Source organism: Ailuropoda melanoleuca, chromosome 2 (assembly GCF_002007445.2).
Source record: "Ailuropoda melanoleuca isolate Jingjing chromosome 2, ASM200744v2, whole genome shotgun sequence".
In the NCBI taxonomy this organism is placed as follows: Eukaryota; Metazoa; Chordata; class Mammalia; order Carnivora; family Ursidae; genus Ailuropoda; species Ailuropoda melanoleuca.
This window is the reverse complement of record NC_048219.1, coordinates 153259785-153285162: the sequence shown is the minus strand read 5'-3', so window position 1 is coordinate 153285162 and position 25378 is coordinate 153259785. Positions and strand designations below refer to the sequence as shown.

At 35.9% G+C, this 25378-nt stretch overlaps 1 protein-coding gene across 2 annotated transcripts in view; it reads right to left on the bottom strand.

The window, feature by feature from the left end:
* Positions 1-4244: 4244 nt before the first annotated feature.
* ITGAV (integrin subunit alpha V) overlaps positions 4245-25378 on the bottom strand; it is a 93135-nt gene continuing 72001 nt past the window's right edge. For both annotated transcript variants that reach the window (XM_034654827.1, XM_034654826.1), the window contains exons 18-30: positions 24053-24190; positions 22370-22437; positions 21567-21714; positions 20943-21035; positions 18795-18874; positions 17541-17621; positions 16938-17043; positions 16164-16322; positions 15042-15152; positions 9111-9224; positions 8903-9010; positions 8209-8331; positions 4245-7950 (exon numbers count right to left, since the gene is read on the bottom strand). In XM_034654827.1, coding sequence (XP_034510718.1) covers positions 7855-7950; positions 8209-8331; positions 8903-9010; positions 9111-9224; positions 15042-15152; positions 16164-16322; positions 16938-17043; positions 17541-17621; positions 18795-18874; positions 20943-21035; positions 21567-21714; positions 22370-22437; positions 24053-24190 — 1425 coding nt within the window. In that variant the 3' untranslated portion in view covers positions 4245-7854. The remainder of the gene's footprint in view (positions 7951-8208; positions 8332-8902; positions 9011-9110; positions 9225-15041; positions 15153-16163; positions 16323-16937; positions 17044-17540; positions 17622-18794; positions 18875-20942; positions 21036-21566; positions 21715-22369; positions 22438-24052; positions 24191-25378) is intronic.

Below are 25378 nucleotides of genomic sequence, written 5' to 3'. Positions count from 1 at the left end.
ACACTCACCATTTTTCTGCATGTTCCTCCAGGTGTTTCCAAGGTCCTGGAAAAAAACGAACTTCGCAGCAGTGGAAATTTATTCTTTGCTCAAGGGTATGAAAATAGTATTTATATAACCACAAAGAAAATAATTAATAATAATAGGCATTTTATATAAATTATCTCACTGTATCCTCACAGCAATCCTACAAAAGAGCTTTCATTATCCTGTTTAGCAAATGGAAACACTAAGGACCAGAGAGGCTACTGTCTTGCCCAAGGCTGCCCTAGTAACATGTGACTTCATCTTTCTGCACCTTTGGAAACTTTTACATGAGTTTGCATTGTTTTTTAGTGATTTTTAGACAAAAAAGAACTATGTGAGCTACATACGTTTTGGAAAATAGATGCCAGCGTGAGGCCCCTCACACTAAACACCATTGTTCCATCACAGTTTTGCCTCGCCTGTATGAGCAGGAGATACTGGGTGGGAGGCTGAATGCAGAGAGCCTTTATTAGCCTCATCAAGCTGTTTTTGTTGCATTTTCTTCCAAGTTACCTCTGCTCCTGGAGAGAGGAAAGGAGAAAATGGAAACAGCTCCAAAAACCTGACTGGCAGATCAGAAGGAAAAGAACATGGCCAGGATTTCTGTCATCTGCCTTATGGTGGCCAAGTCTTCTTTAATATGTTAGAAACTGACCTTCCAGGGGCAAAGCCACTGATTTCATGGCCCCAGTAGAGGGTGGACATCAAATCCTTCAATAATATGGACTGCTTAAAGAAACAAGCTTTGTCTATCAAGATGGCTTTTAGATGATTTTTAATGCTCCAATACTCATATAGCTTATGCTTAATTTCTGTGCAATACACAGAAGCCATATTATCTGACACAACCAGGGCTAGTAGGGAATCAAAAAACATTGGTCAAGAGACAAAAAAATATCAGTATATCTTAAATATGCTTTAAATGGCTTATTTTATCTTAAAATTTATTTTAAGATTTTATTTATCTTAAAATATATATTGTATATGTATATTTATTTACCCATTTTCTGATGTAGGACCAAGATTGTTTTTAAGTATCTAACCACATTCTAGGGTTTGAAGTCATAAACCACAATTACAATACAGCTCTATTATTTGCAGTTTAAGTGGAAGGAGTTCTTAAACACTCTTGACAAGCAATCTGAGTGCCAAATCTTTCTATTTAAAATTTTCCCCAAATTTTACAATTTTTTCACCCATTTAGTATTAAACTTTGTTTTCATAGAAAAATACACTTTGTTTAGATTTATATTTCATCCATTCTTTAAAATACATAGAACTGGCAAAAACAAGTTTAGGAACAAACATAACTGACATTTGGCACACACACAAACCAACTGGGGGAGCCGAACCAAGCAAACATTCAGGAACATGTATCCTGCTAACTGCGTGTGTATTACCTGTCAGTGTGTTTTACAAAGGAACGGAAGATGCCAGTGCCATCAGAAAGCAAAGTATACTACCATATACATATTATAGATCTGCCTAAGATCTGCTGGTACCTCCCAATTGCTCTTAACATGAGGTCCACAATCCCTAACAGAATTAAAAAGCATTTTACAATCTATCTTCCAATGACCCAGGCTCATCTTTTAATATTTGCTATGTAAACACATACACACACACACACACACACACACACACACACACACGCAGCACTGCAGAGAGGGAGAGAACCAGAGAGAGAGAGAAAAGGGATTTCTTGTATTACCTTGAACTAGACTTATTTGGGTTGCCCCTAGACCTTCACATATTGATTTCCTCTACCTGGAGCTCTACTCCCTCACCTCTTCAACTGATAAGCTTCCATAGAGCATGAAGAGTTAGTTTAGATATTACTTCCTCCAGAATTCTCTTCCTGACACCCTTAGCTTTGATTAAGTGCCCCTTCCATGAGCTTTCACATCACCTCATATTTCCCCTTTTCTAAACAATAGAACTCTATTACTTAAAATGGATAGTAACTTGCCTATATCCTCTCTAGTGTATGTGAGGCTAGGACAGGCCACAGGACCAGTGCCATCATGTTCATTCCATCTCCAGCTCCTCCCCAATGTGTAACACTGGTTGTTGATTACTTGCTTAATCAAATCAATACATCAATGTTAAGAAGCAAAACTGTTGGTTAATGGAGGAAGGCCCTGAAATCAGACTTCTCTGGTGTCCACCACATAGGTATGGGATTTACCAATATTCTAGGCCTCAATTTCTCAGCTGTGTAGTGGGAGAAATAATAGAGCCTCAAGGAGATAACAAAATGAAATCATATATAAAAATACTTAATTTCTTGCTATAGAAACTGTTTAATAAATGTCAGACACTTCTTTTGTTAATATTAAGTATGGTCTGTTTTATTTATATGTATTTTATAATGCATATAAAATTTCATGTTATATGTTTTAAACTTTTTTTTTTTTTTAAGATTTTATTTATTTATTTGACAGAGATAGAGACAGCCAGCGAGAGAGGGAACACAAGCAGGGGGAGAGGGAGAGGAAGAAGCAGGCTCATAGCAGAGGAGCCTGATGTGGGGCTCGATCCCATAACGCCGGGATCACGCCCTGAGCCAAAGGCAGATGCTTAACCGCTGTGCCACCCAGGCGCCCCTCATGTTATATGTTTTATAAAGTGACTGCAAATACTAAATTAACAACTGCTGGAAAAAAAAATGGCACTAAGTAGATGACCAAAAGGACACTTAATATGAGAGCTGAAAGAAGGAAGAGCATCACCTTGTTTGACTTCAGCTGGGAATGTGAATGTTATATAACTCAAATTTTTCACTGCTCTGCACGTTTCCAAGAATAACCATGAAAGTACTGATGTGGGGGTTACAAATACATTTCAGCAAATAGGCTAATTCAGAAAGATGCTGTCATGAATAATGAGGAGCTACTGCATATGTGTGTGTAATCTGTATCTAATACATTGTTTTGATGTAAGAAAGACTGGATAAGAGAAAATATAAGAAAGCCAAATAATTCTGGCGGGGGGGGAAAGGGGGAATACTATCAATGGAAAGAATCTACCCGTGTAGTCCCAGAACCCAGGCTTGCGCTAGTGCAAGGCTAGCGCCCCGGGCACCAGGCCAGCACCTTCAGGTGCAGCCTCCAGTTTAGACCCCATGTCCCCAGAACTCCAGGCCTGCTCCAGTGCCAGACTGGTCCCTGCGGCCCCAGTCTCTAGGCCCACCACAGCACTAGGCCAGCACCCATGCACTCAGGCTCGAGTGGACCCAGGGTCCAGGACCGGCTCCTTGGACTCATGCACCAGGCTTCCTTCCACCAAATCCATCAACATCCACAAATCAGTCATCATGATCTACCACATTAACAAAATGAAGGATAAAAATCATATGAGCATCTGAATAGATGCAGAAAAAGCATTTGACAAAATTTAACACCCTTTCACGATAAAAACAAAAACTCTCAATGAATCAGATATGGAAGAAATATACCTCAATACGATAAAGGCATATATGACAAGCCCACAGCTAACATCATACTCAATAGTGAAAGCTGAAAGCTTTTCCTCCAGGATTAGGAACAAAACAAAGATGCCCACTCTTACCACTTTTAATACAGTACTGGAAGTAAGTGTTCTTCAGTGGATGAATGGACAAAGAAAATGTGTTACACACACACAATAGAATACTACTTAGCCATAAGAAAGAATGAAATCTTGCCATTAGTGACAACATGGGTGAATCTTGAGGGTGTTATGCTAAATGAAATAAGTCAGAGAAAGAAATACCTTATGATCTCATTTATATGTGGAATTAAATAAAAACAAAACAAGCTTATAGATACAGAGAATGGATTGGTGGTTGCCAGAGGTATGGGGTGGAGGGTGGGAGAAATGGGTGAAGAGGGTCAAAAGTTACATATTCCAGTTATAAAATAAATAAGTTATGGGGGTATAATGTACACCATGGTGACTATAGTGAAATACTGTATTGCATGATTAAAAGTTGCTAAGAGAATAATCTTAAAAGTCATTAAAAATATATATATATATTTATAAAAATTTATAAAAATATATATTATAAAATATATATAGTAACTATGCATGCTGGCAGATGTTAACTAGACTTAGTGTGATGATCATTTCACAATATATACAAATATCCAGTCATTTTAACACAATATAATAAAATAAAATTTAAAAAAAAAAAACCAAAATGTCACAGAGGAAAATAGAAAGTCCATACACAAAAGTGGCACCATATGCTCAAATTTATTGAACAGACACAAGTTACACATTGGAAACTAAGCAGAACACTGTACCAGTTTTCACTAACTCAAATCAAGTCAGCAAATGACAAATTTTAGAAAACACACGTTTTATGTCTCACCCAATGTGGGTGATCATAAGAGAAGCTAAACAAAGAAAATTACTATGTTATTAGGTAGCAAATTAATTTGATATATATAGCTTCCAAGTTAGTTTAAGATATTTCTAAGTGTTTCAAAACTAGTAGGAAATAAGTCATGTCCAGCCTGAAATAAAATGTAGAATGTACCTTTTAGGGGGTAAATAACTTCATTTGTATATCCATAGAAGAATCTCTCCTTCTTACTAACCAAAATTCTAATAAATTTAAATCTCCGTTTAGATTAGGTTTACTGAATTAACAATGACTCTGAAAATTACCTAGGTTTGGTTACATTGTTATATTGCACTTGAGAACAATGACAACAAAAATCAAGGATTTGGTACCTCTCCCAAGAAGTTCATTATATATCAGAAATTACAATGAAATACAAGCATATGTGCATGGGGTTCATTGTTCAAACTAGCCTACCAACAAGTTAAAAGGGCTAATCTCCAAAACACAGAGTATTAAGTTATTTTATTTGCCATTTTTGATCCTATATTCAATTTCTGAATTTTACATTTTTTTTATTTACCAAACTACCACATACACAAACTACCCAAGAGTACATACAAAGTGACATTGAGATAGGCAATGGTCATACACATGTATTTCAAAAATGACTTATTCTTCTCCAAGCCTGGCACTATGCTCTGCAACACAGAAGTGTCTATCAAGTTACAGATTGTTTGCCTTATAAGAAGCAGCTGACCTATTATATACTGTACTTTTGCCACTTAAATATCTCTTGGGGTCATCATTAGCTATCTAAAGTCTTCCACAGCCCTCTTAAGGAAGTCAGTGTAAGTAGAGTCTCTTTTATTAATACTTTAATTTTCTCATTATATGAAGTATTGATGAGAGTTTATTACGAAGTAGTAGTTTCATAACAGGTAAAATCGTGGCACTAGAGTTTTAATTGTTTTACACTTCAGAATTATGAAGACCTATATCACAGTTATAATAATAATTCATCACAAGAGAAAGGTAAAGGAGAAAAAAAGAAAGAATATCCCTCACACAAATGTTTCTCAAAATATCAATTCTGAAGAATCGACAACAGTATCAATACTTCTTATGAATATTAAATGCTTTAAATACTCTATCTCACTCATGTTTTTTCAAACTGATCAGATTATTAAAATTTTACACTCAAAATGGATTTTAATTCTCAATAAATCATACACACACTAGTATTTAAAATGTTTGGAAATTAAAACAGTTTTCATCGAACCATTATTTGACATTTTAACCAAATACATTCACATGCTGCTTTAGGGTAAATAGAAGCCCAACATTTTCCCAAACATTTTCTCAAAGCGTAAGCTTCCAAATCATCCTTCTACCGTATTTTTGTAGAGATACACATATTCGTTTTTTAAAAGAAAATACTATTGCTTGAAACTACATTTCATAAAAGGGAACTTAAAACATCATGCGTCCAACAACATCCTTCAGTCTCCCTTACAAGATTATACCTTGAGATTGAGGCCATAAAAGGAACAGACTGTGCAAAAGCAAACAGTAACATTTTTTTTTTTTTTCTAAAGAGTGAATTTCTATGCAACATATACATTCAGGGATGACTACTATTAGGTGGGAAAACAGGTAGTGAAAGTTGTCAATTTAGTGACTGTTTGGTGGCAGACCTTAGGATAAAAATATTTTTTCTTAAAAAAACTTTAGACTTAACTGGTAATAAAAATACTTTTATTGCATATGACTAAGATCTTTTAAGCTACTAATAAAATCTATACTACAAACCTATGAATTTTGAGATTCATTAAAGCTAAATACAGGGTCTTGTCATGTTCTAACATATATAACTCACGTCCCTCATTTTTATGAACACATTCTAGCTTGGCCACTTGTGTAAGGAATTAGAACACAAGATATGCCAAGATAAATTTCAATTCTTTTTAAAACATAGAAAAATATTCAATTATTTAAGGGAAATATTTATCATTGCCTAATGAGGACAGCAGTTAAAAACCTATTAAACTCCCAATTTCTAAAGCATAACATGATGTAATTGCACAAAAATAGGTATAATTAAGTCATTCCCAGACCTTGAGGAACTGTGAATAAATCACATATTCCTCTAGAAGAAACATCACTCTACAGGCATATAAAACTACAATGTGCCACCTGTGCAATTTTTATATAAAAATCCTAAAAAAAGTAATTAATTTTAATAAAACTACAAAAGTTTTAAAAGGCTCCCAATAACGTGAATTGTTTATAAAAGTAACCTTTATGTTATTTTGATAGCTGAGACTGGTTTTACACATGATACCTTGCTTAAACTAAGATAATACCCACATGAGTAGCATCATGCTATTGCTAGAAGGAAACCAGGAAGCTACTTTAAGAATTTCAATTCCAAGCATTTTTCATGGGGTTGGAAGGTTGGATGCAGGTTCCTGTAATTTGTAAAGATTCCTCATTGATCTTAGCCCATTCTCAGTAAAGTTTTGGAAATATAAAGAAGAATACATATATAGGAAAAAATAAATTAATCCCAACTAAAAATTCTTGCTCTAAGAGCACACCACTAATGAGCAACTCTATCAAAGAACTACAGTCTTTTAATTTAAATGCTTTTTTTGTGTGTGTATTGTAAATAGCCAGCTAATACAACGGAATACAAGTACTTTGGAAATGATTCCCAACTGCATATGGTTTTAAGCATGATGATGATTAGTGGAAATTAAACTATTACACAAAAGAGGCATTTTTGATCATAGAGTTTTTAGTATAGGTTGGCTTAAAGGATCTGAAATAGAACCTAAACATACAAATTGAAATGTAAGGAAACAGACTGGATTAAACAAAAATAAAAATGTAATAGCATGAACCCAATTTTCATATTAAAAATACTGTATCTTTGCTATTACAGGAAAGAATTTGGATGGATCATGCTTTTTTTTTTTTTTTTTGGAAGTTCTACCACACAGGTAATATTAAAATCCAAGTTCATGCAGTAATAAAGTTAGTAGCTTAAAAACTCAACTGTAGTGTAATGTATACTAACAATAAGTTCCTGTACAAAAGAGGTGGATCTTAAGGTCCAAATACGGATTGCTTTAATACAACAAAAGCAACAACAAACAAAATCAACATACAAAATCAGGAACAGTAATTGTAGGAGGTACTATTTTATATAAAGTGGTAACTCAGGCACTACCTGTCTTATGTACACTGAAGAACTATCACTTGAAATTTTACTATTTAAATAATAAAAACACAAGTCAGTGGGTGTGTATCACACGTACGTCTGAACTTAATTATTACAAAAAGGCTGACAAATATTGCTCTCGTTTTGTGGTTAATACCAACGGGCACCATCAGCAGTACAGTCTTGGAATTTTATTCCTCGAGAAAGAAACTGAAACCTATAAGGAAGTTGGTAATTCTAATGGGTTAGGATGAGCATAACTTAAAAATCACAGTTAAGTTTCTGAGTTTCCTTCACCATTTTCATGAGGTTGAAGCTGTTCCCTTTCTTGTTCTTCTTGAGGGGGCCGGACACGTTTGAAAAAGCCCATCTGTTAGTTGAAGACAAACTAACATTACTGCCACATCAGTGAAGAAAATTAAAAGTACTAAGTGACTGTATTATCACCAAGAAAATGTGAGGGACACTTCATACAACTTTTCTCCCTTCAAATATACGGTGCTCATCATGCATCATTAAAGTTCCCTTTCTTCCTCCCCTGCTTTTCTATTCTTCCTTCTTCCCCTTCCTCCCTTACCCTTTTCTTCGGCTTCTCCTTCCTCCTGCTCTTCCTAAGTCCATTACTTACCCTGTACATTACAAATACCAAAACAGCCAGTAACAGCAATCCTGCTAGCACTGCTAAAATGATCACCCACACGGGCACAGGCATGGGAGCGGGCTGAATGCCCCAGGTGACATTAGTGGTGACCTGTTGGGGGGAAAAAAGGTTTTGAGTTTTAAAAATAGTTCACTGAATCACTCAACAAATGTCTGAATGCCTACACATTTTGTTTTAATGGTATTCACATTTTTTTTCTTGTATATGATAATCTGTGACTACATATTTGGTATCGATAGCATGCACGTATGCACATAAAATTCCCAACAGCACGTTAACTTCAAGGTACCTTTGAAGTGATTTTTAAATAATCAAATCCAGCTTTGATGTATTAGTCCCATTTTTAATCCTCAAATTATAGATCTTTAAAATCTTTAGCCTTCATCTATTATAGTTAATTTCCAACTTTCTAACTCTGTGGGGGAAAATTCCCCAAATTCCCTCCCATGAAATCTTTTACATAGGGATGCTAAAGTAAAACCTCTACCTTTAATAATTCTGGGATGAGGGAGTAAATTAATATTAAACTAGGGTATAGGCCTGTCAAATAACTTTTAAATTATCAAAATAGTTAAGGCGTCATTATTTAAAATAAAATAAAAATATATCTATGGCATTGAACTGAATGGATTTATTCCATTTCCCCAAATCAATAACTTACTAATGTGGAGTTGAAGATATCCTCAATTGGAAGATTCTTATAAGGAAATTCAATGACGTTAAAAGAAGCAGATGACTTCAGAGAGTACGAATGATTCTGGTTTTCTTTCTGTATGGAAATAACGTGAAATGATTTCCTAGATGTGAGGCCTTTTTCATGTCTTGGAGAAAATGGATAGACTGGCAAATACTGTTATCGGTCTACTTACATTCATAAAGGTCTCAGTCCACAGCAGGGACTTTACATACAGGATGGCACTCTTTCCTCTGTCTAGTCGTCCAACTTGGCAGACAATCTTCAAGCACTCAGCAATTCCACAACCCTGGAAAACAAATTCTTTACTTACAAGAAAAGGTCTTTGTATCATCTCTTCAACATATGAAAATTAGACATGTTAGCTGTTTTATGTGAAAGCTAAAGAGATGATCCAGATTCTTTTGCCCTTATAAGAATAATGTTTAAAATGATAGGCTAATAGTGGAGTCTATGAATGCTTTTTGTTAAAAGGGGTTGGTTTTGGGGCGCCTGAGTGGCTTACTTCGTTAGGCATTGGACTCAATCTCAGCTCAGGTCTTGATCTCAGGGTTGTGAGGACAATCCCAATTGTATTGGGCTCCATACTGGGCATGGAGCCTACTTAAAAAAATAAATAAATAGGGGCGCCTGGGTGGCACAGCGGTTAAGCGTCTGCCTTCGGCTCAGGGCCGTGATCCCGGCGTTATGGGATCGAGCCCCACATCAGGCTCCTCTGCTATGAGCCTGCTTCTTCCTCTCCCACTCCCCCTGCTTGTGTTCCCTCTCTCGCTGGGTGTCTCTATCTCTGTCAAATAAATAAATAAAATCTTTTAAAAATAAATAAATAAATAAATAAATAAAAAGGGTTGGTTTTCTTTTTTTTTTTTTTATTATGTTCAGTTAGCCAACATATAGCACATCATTAGTTTTTGATGTAGTGTTCAATGATTCATTAGTTGCATAAAGGGGTTGGTTTTAATGTTATTTGTTATACAAGGATAAGAACTAAATATTAAAAGATGCATTTTTATGGCCAGAAATCAACATTCTTCTAGAATATTCTAGGATTCTAGAAGTCAACATTTTTCTAGAAGTTAATATTCTTTAGTTAAACCCAGAGCATGATGATTAGGGCAGGACATAAAAATCAGATCATAATATGCCTACAGAAAAGAAAAAGAAACAGAATCAATCTTGAACAGCTACTTCATATCAGATCTGTAAAAATCAAGTGGCATGCTGACAGTCTTTGCTACATTCAGTGTTTTTATCAGTAAATGGAAGGCAGGCAGTCAAAGATAGGAAATAATGACCTCTTTGTAATGTTCTGGTCAAACTGCATTAGACATGTCACATGCATAGTCACAACAATGCTATCTAGTAAGTGGTACTTCCCGTTGATGATGAGGAATAACCAAATTTCCTTGATCTGAGGAAGGGCCATCTGTGAAAGCCGGTAACTAATATCATACTTAATGGTGAAAGAACAAATACTTTCCTCCTAAGATCAGAAACAAGACAACAGCGCCCATTCGTGACACTTTTATTCGAATTGTTCAGAAGGCCCTACCAGTACAATTAAGCAAGAAAAAAACTAAATAAAAGGTATCCAAATTGGAAAAGAAGAAGTAAAGCTATCTCTATTCACAGATGACAGGATCTTATATACAAAAAACACTAAAGAATCCACAATAAAACTATTGGAACTAATAAACAAGTACAGAAAAGGCACAGAACACAAGGATGATATATAAATAACTTGTATTTCTATATACCAGTAATGAAAATTCTGAAGATGAAATTAAGTAAACAATTCTATTTCAAAGAGCATCCCAAAAGACTAAAATACATAGAAGTAATTTAACCAAGAAAGTGTAAGACTTGCATACACTTACAAGTACAAAATATTTTTGAAAGAAATGAAAGAAGACCTAAATAAATGGAAAGATATTCATGTTCAAGAACTGAAAGACTTAAAATTATTAAGATGACATCATTCCTAAATTGTTACAGATCCAATAAAACTGCTACCAAAATTTCAACTACCTTTTCTGTAAAAATGATCAAGCTGATCCTAAAATTCAGACAGAATTGCAAAGAACCCCAAATAGCTAAAACAATCTTGAAAAGGAAGAAAATGCTGGAGGACTTACACTTCCCAATTTCAAAATTTACTGCAGAGCTAAAATAATCAAAACAATTTGGTACTGGCATAAAGATACATGTATAGATCAATGTAAGAGTCAAAAGTATAAAATTTAGAAAACTAAAAAACTTAGGTGTAAATTTTCAGGATCTCAGGTTAGGCAATGGTTTCTTAACTGTGACAGCAAAAGTAGAAGCAACAAAAGAAGAAAAGAGACTTGACAAATCTGAACTTCCTCAAATTCGAAAAATTTTTGCATCAAAGATGCAAAGATATTATCAAGAAAGTGAAAAGACAACTTACAGAATGAGAGAAAATATGTGCAATAATAGCTCTGAAAAGGGAAGTATCCAGAATATATAAAGAACTGTTTACGACTTAACAACAAAGGCAATCAACCGAATTTAAAAATGGGCAAAACGGGGGCGCCTGGGTGGCACAGCGGTTAAGCGTCTGCCTTCGGCTCAGGGCGTGATCCCGGCGTTATGGGATCGAGCCCCACATCAGGCTCCTCCGCTATGAGCCTGCTTCTTCCTCTCCCACTCCCCCTGCTTGTGTTCCCTCTCTCGCTGGCTGTCTCTATCTCTGTCGAATAAATAAATAAAATCTTAAAAAAAAAAAAAAAGGGCAAAATGGGGAGCCTGGGTGGCTCAGCTGGTTGAGTAACTGACTCTTGGTTTCAGCTCAGGTCATGATCTTGGGGTCACGGCATCAAACCCTGTGTTGGTCTCCACGCTCAGTAGAGAGTGCTTGGAATTCTTTCCCCCTCCTTTTCCCTCTCCCTCTGCTCCTCCCCCCCTGCTCTCTCTCTAAAATAAATAAATAAAATTTAAACAAACAAACAAAAACGTGCAGAGGATTTGAAGAGACACTTCTCAAAAGAAGATACGCAACTCAAAAGATGCTCCACGCCATTAGTCATCAGGGAAACACAAATAAAACCACAATGAGATATCACTCCACACCGACAAGGATGACCATAAAACAAAATAAAAAGATTCTTTTTTTTAAAGCAATAGCAAGTAATGGCATATGTGAAAAAGTTGAAATACTCATACATTGCTGGTTGAGAATGTAAAATGGTGCAACCACTTTGGAAAAGTTTGGTAGTTTCTCAAAAGTTAAACAGAGTTCCCATATGACCTACCAACTGCACTCCTAGGATTAGTCCTAAGAGAACTGAAAACATGTCCACATAAAAACATGTACATGAATGCTCATAATGGCACTAAAAAGATATATAACGGTATATCAAAATAAAGAAAAGGTAGAAACAATCTAAATGTTCGTCAACCAATGAATGAACAAACAAAATGTCATATATCCATAGAATGGAATATTATTCACCCATAAAAAATGACTGAAGTGCTACTACATGCTATAACATGGTGAACCTTAAAAATACTATGCTGAGGGGCGCCTGGGTGGCACAGTGGTTGGGCGTCTGCCTTCGGCTCAGGGCGTGATCCCGGCATTACGGGATCGAGCCCCACATCAGGCTCCTCTGCTATGAGCCTGCTTCTTCCTCTCCCACTCCCCCTGCTTGTGTTCCCTCTCTCGCTAGCTGTCTCTATCTCTGTCAAATAAATAAATAAAATCTTTAAAAAAAAAAAATACTATGCTGAGTCAAAGAAGCCAAACACAAAAGGCCACATATTGTATGATTTCATTTATATGAAATGTCCAGAATAGACAAATCCTTAAGAGACAGAAAGCAGATCAGTGGTTGCCCGGGACTGGTAGCAGGCAAGAATGAGTAATCACCGTGTAATGCATACAGTATTTCTCTTTGAAGCGATGAAAATGTTTCGGAATTAGATAATGGTGGTGATTGCACAATGTTATGAATACACTAAAACTCACTCAATTGTATACTTTAAAATGGTTAAAATGGTGAATTTGACATTATGTAAGTTTTATCTCAATTTTTTTTTTTAATGTAGTTCTGTAGGAGGATAGAGTACAGGATCAAAAAGTGAGGTGAGGGTTAAAAGTAATTTCTATTTCACATGGGTTTGTCAGGGAAGTCCTGTCATAATCTGCCATTTAAGGACACTGGAAGGAAATGGGAAAATAAGCCACGGGGTTATCTGGATAAAGAGCATTCCAGGCAGATGGGAGAATAATTTTCAAAGCCTGGATATAGAAACATGTTTGGGGATGTCTGTTCAATGAAAAGTAAAGTGGCCAAAATACGAGGAGCAGAGTGAGGAAAGGAAATGTAGCCAGCAAGTTGTAAGGGCCTTGATCTTGCTGGGCTTCAAGGCTTTGCATGCCCTGGCTTCCTCTCTGACTTAGATGGGAAGGCACTGGAGCAACATGACCTGTTCTCCATTCAAAAGGATCACTATGGCTCCTGTTTGGCAAATAAACTGTAGTGGAGAAAAAGACAAATATGGATTCCAACTAGAAGTCTGGCAATAATCCAAGTGAGAGAGGAAGGTGGCCTGGGTGAGATGGTAGCAGTGGTATAGCTGCTGAGAAGGGGCCAGGTGCAGGGTAATTTGAAAGTAGATATTGATAGAATTTGCTAATATATAGGATGTGAGATTTGAGAGAAAAAGGAGTCAAGCACAATTCCCAGGTAGACAGAGAATTACTAAAATGCAGAACACTGCAGAAAGAACAGAGTTGCGGGGCGCCTGGGTGGCTCAGTCATTAAGCATCTGCCTTTGGCTCAGGTCATGACCCCAGGGTCCTGGGATCGAGCCCCGCATCAGGCTCCCTACTCGGTGGGAAGCCTGCTTCTCCCTCCCACACTCCCCTTGCTTGTGTTCCCTCTCTCGCTGTCTCTCTCTGTCAAATAAATAAAATCTTAGGAAGGAAGGAAGGAAGGAAGGAAAGAAAGAAAGAAAGAAAGAAAGAAAGAAAGAAAGAAAGAACGAACGAACAGAATTGGGAAAACTCAGGGGTACATTCTTAGAATTAAGTTTAAGATTACTACTAAATATTAAAGAGGAGTTCCAGTAGGCAGTTGGATAATGGAGTCTGGAGTTGAATGCATAGGATCAGGTTAGGAATATAAATTGAAGTCACCCACACAGAGATAGTATTTATAACCATGAGAGTGAATCATGTCCTCTAGTATAGCATTGTCTGATTAGAGCTTCCTACAATGATAGAAATCATCAGTATGGAGATATCTCTGCTTCCCAAAGTAGTAGCCACGTGTGGCTACTTGAAATGTGTCTGGTGTCAGTAATACTGGACGGCACAGATCTAATGAATGAATGTACGTGGAGCACGTAAGAAATGTGAGATGTGAGCCCTGAAATACTCTATAGAATTAAAGGTCTGGAAATGAAGATTAAGAAGTAGCTAGTTGTGACAGGTGAAGAACCAAGAGAGTAGTGTCTTAGAAGTGAACGAGGAGTGTTTCACAAAGAAAGAAGTGATTAATTGTGCCAAAAGTCACCGAAGAGTTGAGGTGGATGAAAACTAAGAAGGCCTATGGAATTTGGTGATGTGAATGTAACCGGTGCTCGCTAATGAATATAAACACTATACCGGATTCCCCGCCAGCTGATGGTTTGCAGATCTGTTAAATTTCAAAAACTTAAATGATAAGCCACTTTATAACGTTAAAGTCATTACACAGGCTGACTCAACGAAAGTTGTTCATAATGCTAACTATTCTTGTAAGATATTTTTGTTTAGGCCCCCTGGGTTTTTCTTGCAATATTGCACTAAAGCCTCCAAGATAAGGATGAGGTCAAAAAAGAGATCAGTTAGAGTACAGCCGGAAAATAAACTGGAACATAAAATACTGTTATTAGCAATCTACAAAGATAGATCATTTGAAGCAAAATTAGCGTTAATTTGACTAGCAACAAGGCAAGTAAAAGGAGTGAATAGTATAAAAATATATGTAGTTCTTCCAAGCACAGCTGTTGTTATTTTTGAAATGTTCTTTGGCATCAGTTCTATAATCACTTATTTTTAAATGTTTAAAGTGCTTGTTGTTGAAGTGGCGCTTACCAAAGTGTGAACATCTCCTTCACTGAGGGTGAGATCCCGCTTGGTGATGAGATGGTTCCGGTCACCTTGCCCAGGAACTGTGTCATTCTTTTCGGTTTGCGAATTTGAGATCTAGGGTTACAGAGAAACTGGCTGTGTATAATAGTGGAAAACATTTTGCACTGACATTTTCGCATAAACTGCTATATGTGATTAAAACATGGTGATTGAAAATGTGTTAGGACAACTTCACCACTTAATAGTGGTGGAAAGTAAGCACAGAGAATAAAGATTAGAGTCTTTGATATGTGTAAAGTTACCTCTGTCTAGCCATGATTTTCCTCTCCCTTGCACGGCTAGGGGGGAGACTGATTAACAGGGAAACAGCCTGAAATTTCACAGTGCACATCTGTGATGAGTGTCAATCATGAGTATATATCATCTCAAAAGAAACTTTAGTTCTGTTTTCTTAACTCTCCTTGGTCCAAATTGGGCAATAGCTTCTTATCCAAATACGTGTGCTAGGATGGAGAGGGCTATCTCCAAAAGCATAGAATTCCACAAAATGACATTTTTCTAAGTCATGGAAGTCAATAGAGCCAGGTTAAGTAAAATGTTAGATCTTTTTCCAAAGACAAAACTTTCAACAACAAAACGCCCCTGATACAATATCATATGTGGATAAACCACAATGCAATGGAACCAAAGTCAAACTGGGTCTCTCCATAAATATATGATTCATTAGGACTTCTCGGAGTAAGGAAATAATCCTTGTTATACAAATAAACAATTTAATCCTCAGTGTACTGGTTATGAAGTAAAATATTTTTGTACAGTGGGTTTATATTAAAATAACTGTTTTATTTCGGCCACCTGGGTGGCTCAGTTGGGTAAGTGTCTGCCTTCGGCTCAGGTCATGATCCCAGGGTCCTGGGATTGAGCCCTGCATCAGGATCCCTGTTCAGCGGGGAGTCTGCTTCTCCTTCTACCCTTCCCCCTGCTCATGATCTCTCTCTCTCCCTCAAATAAATAAAAAAAATCTTTAAAGATAAATAAATATTTTATTTCATGCATTTCTGTCATAGATTTAAAAAGAAAAGCATTAAATATCATCATAATAAAAGTTGCTATTAAGCACATTACCTTAATTCTCAAAGGGTTGATCTCCATATCTGAAGTGCAGTTCATTGGCCCATCAATATCATATTGAAGGATGTATAACAAAGTGTTATTGTTATATTTGTAAGGCCACTGAAGATTTAGCATTGCCTTGCTGAATGAACTTGGACCATTGTTTCTCAGCTAATGGGGAAAAGAAAATGTAAATACTTTGACCAAAAATCTATTCCGTAATCCTCCCCCTACATCAACTTTAGGAATCACTAGCAAAGGATCTGAATAATAGCAGAGGTTCCATAGTTACTCGGACATTACAACATGATCATTACCAGGCAAGCTCAACATTTGTCTCTATTATAGGGCAGTATGTGTCCAGATGAAAATATAAACAAGAGGAAAATACGAAAAAGTTTTCAAATGAAAGATGGCATAGAAAATTTTCTTCCTACAGAAAAAAAATTTTGATGATCTGCTACAGGCTCTTTCCATTTTTAGTTAGAACTGCAAAATGTCCATATAAAAATACTCAATGACGACCTATTGCTTTTACTCAAGTAGAACTAATTGGGTCTTCGACAACAATTTGTATAAAGTGCATTCTTTAACCACTTGAAGCTATCTGTCTTCAAAAAAGGAACTTCTGAATAGGGAAGAAATTCAAAGAAATCTGATACATCCTTAAACAAAGCAGAGTCTACATAATCATTATTAAACAGACTTGTTTTTTATAAGTAGCCTATCTGTTCTCCTCTTTCAAGCCTCTCTATCACGTATCAGTTAAAGCTAACAACTGCAAACCTCATAGATGTGCTGAACAACTGGCCCAACATCTTCTTCAGTCTCAGGGTTCTCCTTATGCTCCCAGTTTGGAATTGGAAGAAAGATATGATCAGGACTTGAGACTCTAAACAATGACCAAAGAAAACCTACCATGAATACCAAAATGATATGGCCAGTTCATTTTCAAAAGTACCCTGTATCCAAATGAATCAAATCAGAACTAATTAAAAAAATACATATTTAAAAGAAAAAAAAAAGCTATATGTATATGTGGACGTGAACATGAACCTGCACATAAACTACTCTTTATTGAATCTAATGTAACAGGTGAACAGGTAAAGGAATCTGCATAAAAGTTCAACACACTTGTTTTGTGCCTGCTGTTGTCACATCTGGTTAATTTCCAGAGGGTTACCAAATAAATATTTGGGGCTTTGGAATACACCTAGGACCTTATTTCTACAGAAGCTATAGCTCCAGTAAAACTACCATGAAACTTGGAGGGATACTTCCCAAAAGAAGCTACTGAGCCTCGTAGTTGCTTTTAATAGTAACTGCATTTTAAAGCAGTTTAAAACTCACAAACAAGAATGAGACACTCCACTCAGTAATCATACTGACCCTCTTATCTCAACAGCAGCTAAGACAGCGAGGTCAACTCTGTGAGACACAACTGGGCTTACTTTGTCAAAGAGGTTGGAGCTGAAAAAGAAAAAAATATATTTAGGTCTGAACTGAACATGACCATCATCAGAGACATACAGAGGCAAATGCAGTGAAACTAAAAATGAACAAATTAAAAGCAACAAAGAAAGGAAAAACTTATTAAATAATTTTCATTAGCATTTAATTACAAATTTTACTTCTTTTACTTTTGTTTTACAAGCTCAAAACTAACAATAAATTATTCTTATGATAGCAATACTGCTTTAAAAATGGTATAATAAAAAATGAAAAACATATTTTCTACAAAGATGTTCATTTAGTTTGAAAAAAAATTAGAGGCAGGAGTGCCTGGGTGGCTTAAGTGTCCAACTCTTGATTTCAGCTCAGGTCATGATCTTATGGTCATGAGATTGAGCCCCAAGTTGGGCTCCATCCTCAGTGCCGAGCCTGCTTGAGATTCTCTCCCTCCCCCTTTGCCCCTCCCCCTGCTTGCCAGCTCTCTCTCTCTCTCTCAAAATAAATAAAATCTTAAAAAAAATTAGATGCAACTTAAATGTCCACCAATAAGGAAATGGTTAAGCATATAAAGATGTGTTCAGGTTAAAAAAAAAAAAAAAAGAACCTTATTCTGTAAAAGAAACTGATATGACATATAACAAAATGTTCACAAGAGTATGGGTAATTATTATTTTCTTTCTGTATGTTTCTAGATTTTCCATATTTTTAGTATTTACTACATTAATATTTATACAAAACAATGAATATTATTTTATTTTAAAAAATGGGATAATCAACCTGAAAAACACTGTAAGTGAAATTTTAAAAATAAAATTTAAAAAATAAAAAATAAAAATAATAATAAAAAATGATATACTCAAGTACTGAAATTTTAGTCTATTCCATTCCATAACATTTAGAATATATTACATAATATGTTTATGACAAATAACATTTCCTCAATAGTCATTACGAACTTAAAAAAGTTGTTTCCAGGGGCGCCTGGGTGGCACAGCGGTTAAGCGTCTGCCTTCGGCTCAGGGCATGATCCCGGCGTTATGGGATCGAGCCCCACATCAGGCTCCTCAGCTATGAGCCTGCTTCTTCCTCTCCCACTCCCCCTGCTTGTGTTCCCTCTCTCGCTGGCTGTCTGTATCTCTGTCAAATAAATAAAAATAAAATCTTTAAAAAAAAAAAAAGTTGTTTCCATACCTTTGGACCTGTAAATCGAATTTCACAGAAGTATCCATCTCTGATTGCTGGTGCACACTGAAACGAAGACCAGCTAGGAGCTGAAGAGGGACGAAGGGATAGTAATGTTAATTAAAACAATGTCTAATCAATGAAATTTAAATTCCAATGGCCAAATAAAAAAAGAGTTAAAATAGGGTTTTTCTGAGCTTATAATAAAACTGAAAACTAACAAAGATAATTTAATTAATCTGATCTTCTACCGGATCTCTTTTATTTTAGATACATGGGCCAATCATAAAGGAGCCTACTTAATTATTAACATAATTTTATCTCTTCATAATAATACCTAATATTAACTTTATAAAAAACACAAATTTGAGTATCTGTTGATTCGATGAAGGGACAGCAATTGTACACACTGATTTGGTGACAGGAAGTTAGCAACTGAACTTGTGTTAATGGAGCAGGAAGGAAGAATGAATGGGTTTAAGGAGGGAGAGAACCTGGGTACACAAGGCATGAGAGGTAGGGCTAGAATTAGAACTTCTCTACGCCTATCCCAACTCCACTGACAACAATCATCCCAATTCCTGCAGGGGAAAATTGTTCTTAAAGAAAATAACTGAGTTAACAAGGTAAGAGAAAGCAGGCTTCTTGGGGATCATTTATGATACACAAAAATGAAACTCCTGGGGGAGTTCATGAAACTGCCTCTCACTTTATAAAGCCTGGAGCAGGCCACTTGAAATAACTTGAAATTATCCACACTGGATAAGTTGTGAGTGAGAAGGCTGGAGAGAATGAGAACATAGAAAAATATGTTCAGGGGCTCCTGGGTGGCTCAGTCGTTAAGTGTCTGCCTTCGGCTCAGAGCATGATCCCAGGATTCTGGGATCGAGCCCCACATCGGGCTCCCTGCTCTGCTGGGAGCCTGCTTCTTCCTCCCCACTCCCCTGCTTGTGTTCCCTCTCTCTCTGGCCATCTCTCTCTCTGTCAAATAAATAAATTTAAGAAAAAGAAAAAGAAAAAGAAAAATGTATTCGCTTGTTAATGAAACATTGTTATATACATGTGGAAAAATTCAATTCGGAGGACTTGCATCTCTATCATGTCACAAAATTATCATTTCCATTTTATGGTTGGAATAAAGATCTGGTCTCTTAGCAAGGTTAAAAATTGTTTTTTAAGATTTTTATTTACTTATTTATTTGAGAGAGAGAGAGCACTGGGGGAAGGAGCAGGGGAAAAGGGACAGGCAGACCCCACATTGAGTACCGAGCCCAACGCAGGGCTCGATCTCATGACCCTGAGATCATGACCTGAGCCGAAACCAGGAGTCAGACACTTAACTGACTGAGCCACCCAGGCACCTGAACAAGGTTGATGATTGTAATACAATATTGTTTATATTCACTATGCTGTGCATTAGATCTCTAAGACTTATTTACTATTAGTTGCAAGTCTGTACCTTTAAACAATATCTAACAGGAAACATAAATATGGACTATGTAACCCCATATTATCACAGATCTTCAAACTATCAAAGTCTTTGTGCTATAATGAAATTTTATAGAAAAAAAAAAGAAGAAAAAGAAAAAACGTTAAGATGAAATATACTCCCATTTTTCCTTGATACTAAGAATTCTCCAGATATATGTTTACTTTTTAGAGCATTTCAGAAGCAACCCATTAAGTGCATTTTCTCAAGCTCCTGGGCTCCCTTCTCCACCTCAAGGGAGCCTGATCCAACTAAGATGCTCTTTGATTCTATTTGGGATGACGACAGAAAGTTTCAAATTCATGAGAAAATTCTATCATACTTAATAAGGACAGTCTTATTATTTGTCAAAATAGCTTTAAGGATTCATTAAAGCATTAGGTAAAAATATCAGAGTTACAATTTTAGTCCTTAGTTTAACCCATGTTCTCAATCCATTTAGCAAACTGAAGGCAGTGTGAACACTGCTTATTGAATACAGTATAACAGCACAATCCATTATTTTATTATCTTAGTCAAAATCAAACAAACTCTGCTAATCATTACATTCTAAATCAAAACCAACTTAAAGACACTATTCTGAAGTATTTACACAAAAAATTTCTATGGAAAAACCATAGAAATTTTTTCTTTAAAAGAAAAAAATCCATTTAGTTAAAATATCTTACTTGAGTTCCAGCCTTCATTGGGTTTCCAAGATCACACACCACCTGGCGGGTTTGGTTTTCTGTCTTAAATGCACAGGAAAGTCTTGCTAAAGCCTTTGATAGACCAAAAACAAACAAACAAAAAAGATCAAAAGGAAAATAAATTAATGACCAAAAAAAAAAAAAACACTATAAAATTCCTAGACAATATCATGCAGTTGGATAGTTAAGTTTCTTGTTTTAAAAATATATCCATCCACTTGAGCAAATGGGGAGTGGGTATGGAAGAAGCCAGAATTGGGTACAATTGCACATATAAATGTAGAGGTGTTTCTGAAAGATCCATAGAGGATTTAGATGCATAACCTTATTACCCCTAACAAATTATTTGATGGACAGGCTAAGACACTTTATCTATCTGACCTTGTTTCAGGCACTTAGCTAGCAATTCTAAAAATGTCCTATCAATGCATTATGCAAAGTATTAGGCTTGAAAGGAGTTATGTAAGATAGGCACTCTAATACCTAGCAATTTAGACTTAAGTAGAATAGCTAAGCTTATACTACACTAAATAGGGGAGTAACTCATTAATGTTAATGAGACCTATGAGTGCTTTTCGATTTTTAAAGAGGCAGCTTGCTTACTTCACTATTGCGGACAACCCCGATGAAATCAGCCTGGGGAGGGATGGAAACGATGAGCTCAGCTTCATAGGCACCTTCTCCTTGATTCTGTGCCTTAACAATCAATGTCAGAGGATTGTCGTCCCCAATATAGATCTTCTTTTGATCACTACAAGTTAATACAAATCTAGACGATGAAAAAAAAACTGCACGGGGAGAGCATGGTTGTTCAAAGAAACAAGAGAAATACATAGCACTGACATGTTCAACAGTGTCTCAAGATATTTTAAGGCTATTTCACAGCTCAACAGGAAACTGGAAATAGCACACTGGGTGCAAATCCAATGCTTCTCTCAATAAAAAAGAGAACTAATGCCACTAATATATCACTACCAGTCATATCTATGACTGAAGTAATTTTGTATCTCTTTGTAGGTACTTATTAATTCCCTGATTTTTTTTCTAAAAGTTGAATTAATCACTGTCATCATTCTCACAATATTCTTTAAAATTTATATATCATAAAATACTAATCAGATTCCTTCAGTTAACAAGGTATCTACAATGAAATATATCTTTATGAGGATATAATTTACTTTGTAACACTACTCATCCTGCATGGAAATAGATCTGTCAACCTAGGCAAGTAGTGAAAACAGTGCATATGTTTTTAAAGTTCAATACTGATAGTTTACTACTACAGAAAATCACGAATTATCCTCCAGTATAACTAGTTCACATTAAAATATACTATTGCTTTGAACAGAAAAGTGTGTTCTTTCACTTAAATTTTTTGTTATACTATTGTTTGCAGCAAAACTTACCTATCTACAGAAACTTCCAATTTGGGTTTGCAGACATTGTCTTCACCACAGTCAAGGAGAATATGGGCCTAGAAAAAAGCATTTTATTTTTTCTACATGAAAAAATACCAAATATAGGACATATATGCAGTGTAAATCCATATAAATCAATGTATATGTGGATGTATGTGAATATACATAAACACAAATATATTTATATACACTCAACATGTTTGAATACCTGAATGTAAAAAGTATCATGGCTACTTTTTTGTTTAAGATTTATTTATTTTAGAGAGAGAGGGCATGTGCACACACGTGTGAGCGAGTGGGGGGAGGGGCAGAGGGAGAGGGAGAGATCTTCAAGCAGAGCGCCCAATGAGCATGGAGCCCAACACAGAGCTCAATCCCAGGACCATAAGATCATGAGCTGAGCCGAAATCGAGTCAGATGCTCAACCGACTGAGCCACCCAGGAGCCCCATGGCTGCTTACTTATGAATAGATCAGTGTAGCTAGTCAAGAATGAAAAACAAGAAAAACATTCATAGGATATAATACAATTAGCTGGAACCTTTTAGTTCTATCTCCAATTAAGTTGTTATGATTCTGGAATGAAGTGTTATATAGAAGAGAAAGTACAGTTAAGAAATGAAGATTAAAAAAAGAAGAAAAGAAAAGAGGATTCAGCATGAACCTGACGCTGCTAGCTAAGTTGTGTGATCTTGAGCAAAACAAATTTCCCTTTTGGAATTTCTGGTTGCAAACAAAACTTTACCAACATCATGGGAATACGGCTGCAGAGTGTAAAAGAATAAGGAGCTATGGGTACACAGCAGCAATTCTGAGAGGCAGACCAAAGGGAACGGAAACTGGACAAAATGAGTCCAGCATATGCACGGCCATTTGGAAGGAGATAAAGGAAAAGGCACTAGAAGCACTGATGTTAACCAATCCAGGATGTGTGAAATAAGCAAAAACCTGAATTTTCTCCCTTCAAATCTGGAGGCTAGAGCAGTACGGAAAATCCAAAAGAGAGAGAAAGTGAGAAGTAGCAGAAGAGGTTGGGGAGAATGTGAAAGAAGGAATCCAACAATTTTTAAAAGAAGAAAGAAGAAAAAGAGGAAGTCATTCTCGGTTTGTCTTTGTTAATATTCAAGCCCAGGAGCAGACCAAAATAAGAGAGAAAATGATTTAAAGGGGGAAAATAATGAAAGGCTTCCTCTTCCAACTCATACGGATACGCAGCTACACAGAATAAAATTACAGGATACAGATCTTAACTGTCAATTGAACTGGAATGAAACAACAGTATACGCGATTTAAATGACATGGATGTAAGAGGTTGCATATGTGTACACATATACTATTTTTTACAGTTAAAATGCAAATCAAAGAAAACATAGACATAAAACTTGTTTAGCAAAATACTAAAATATTATGTAAACGCACTGGCACTTTGTTTTCCTTGAACTATTTTACTGTTTTATGTATATGAAATATGACCCCGTCTTTCTCTGCATATAACTAAGTTCTGAGTGGCTTCAAGTATCTCTGACCTGAACATTCAGATTCCTTCCTCTGACTTCTTTGACTAGAAACCCAACATTTTAAAAGGAATCCCATATGATATTTAAAAAGATGAATTTTAAGACTTTAAAAAATTAAAGTATAAAATTAGTGATAAGTACAGATAGTCCAGTACCTGTCGACTAATGTTGGCGGGAGTGAACTGGTTAAGAATGGGTTGCAAGCCTGTCACATCAGCAGCTGTTCTGTAATCCAATCGATACTCCATAAAAACAGTAATCGGAGTGAGTTTGTCTCTAAATTCGGATTCATCCTAGAGACAGAAAAGCTTCCAATCAATGGTAACATCAATCTATGACATCAAACTATCTAAAGAAATCTGTAAGTGTACAACACAAAGCCAGCCATATTCAACCCTGATCCAATTCTACCAAAACTCTGAAAAACTGCTTATATAAGAATGAGTATCTGAAAAGATTTGTTATTCAGTGAGAACCCTTAATCAATTTTGTTTATAATAGAATACTTGAGTCATACAAAAATATATGAGGCATGTTAATTAAACAGACACTCCACACTCAAAATAACTAGAACATCACCAATAATGCTTAAGGTACCTAGTGTTCCCTTATTGTTTCTTCCCTTGACCTTCCTTCTCTGAGGTAATCACAAGCCTATATTTTTAAGGACACCGTTCCCTTGTTCGTTTTCAGTATTTCACTATATCGTATATTTGTCCTTAAACAATGTATTTTTCAGTTTGCTTTTCCTCTTACATTTACATCAAAGTGAGGTCATATGTATCCTTCTGAGATTTGCTTTCTGTTCAACACTCTTGTTAAGATTCATCCATGCTGTTGGAAATAGCTGAAGGTAATTTTGACTGTTAAGTAGTATCTCATCATATATTAAATCCACAATATATTTAACCATTCTCCTGTCAAAGGTTATTTGGAAGAGCAAAAACAAAAACAAAAACAAAAAAACAATTCTACATAGTGGCAAGCAGATTTCTGAGCTCTAGAAAATCATACTGTTATTTTCCTAAATCCTTACAACTTACGCTGCCATCAGCAATGTGTAAGAATTCCATTAATTCACATCACGACCAATAAACAGGTACTGGCAAGACTTCGTTTGAATGTAAGATGATGGTATTTGTTCATAATTATAACTTGAAGATTATTCATTTATTTATTTTTAATTTTATTTGGTTTACATTTTTAAAATTTAAATTCAATTAATAAACATATAGTGTATTATTAGTTTCACAGGTAGAATTTGGTGATTCATCAGTCTTATATAATACCCACTGCTCAGTACCTCACATGCCCTCCTTAATGTCCATCACCCAGTTACCCCTCACCTACCTCCAGAAACCCCCAGTTTGTTTTCTATGATTAAAACTCTTATGGTTGTCTCCCTCTCCAATTTCATCTTGTTTTATTTTTCCCTCCCTTCTCCTATGGTCCTGTTTCGTTTCTTAAATTCCACATATGAA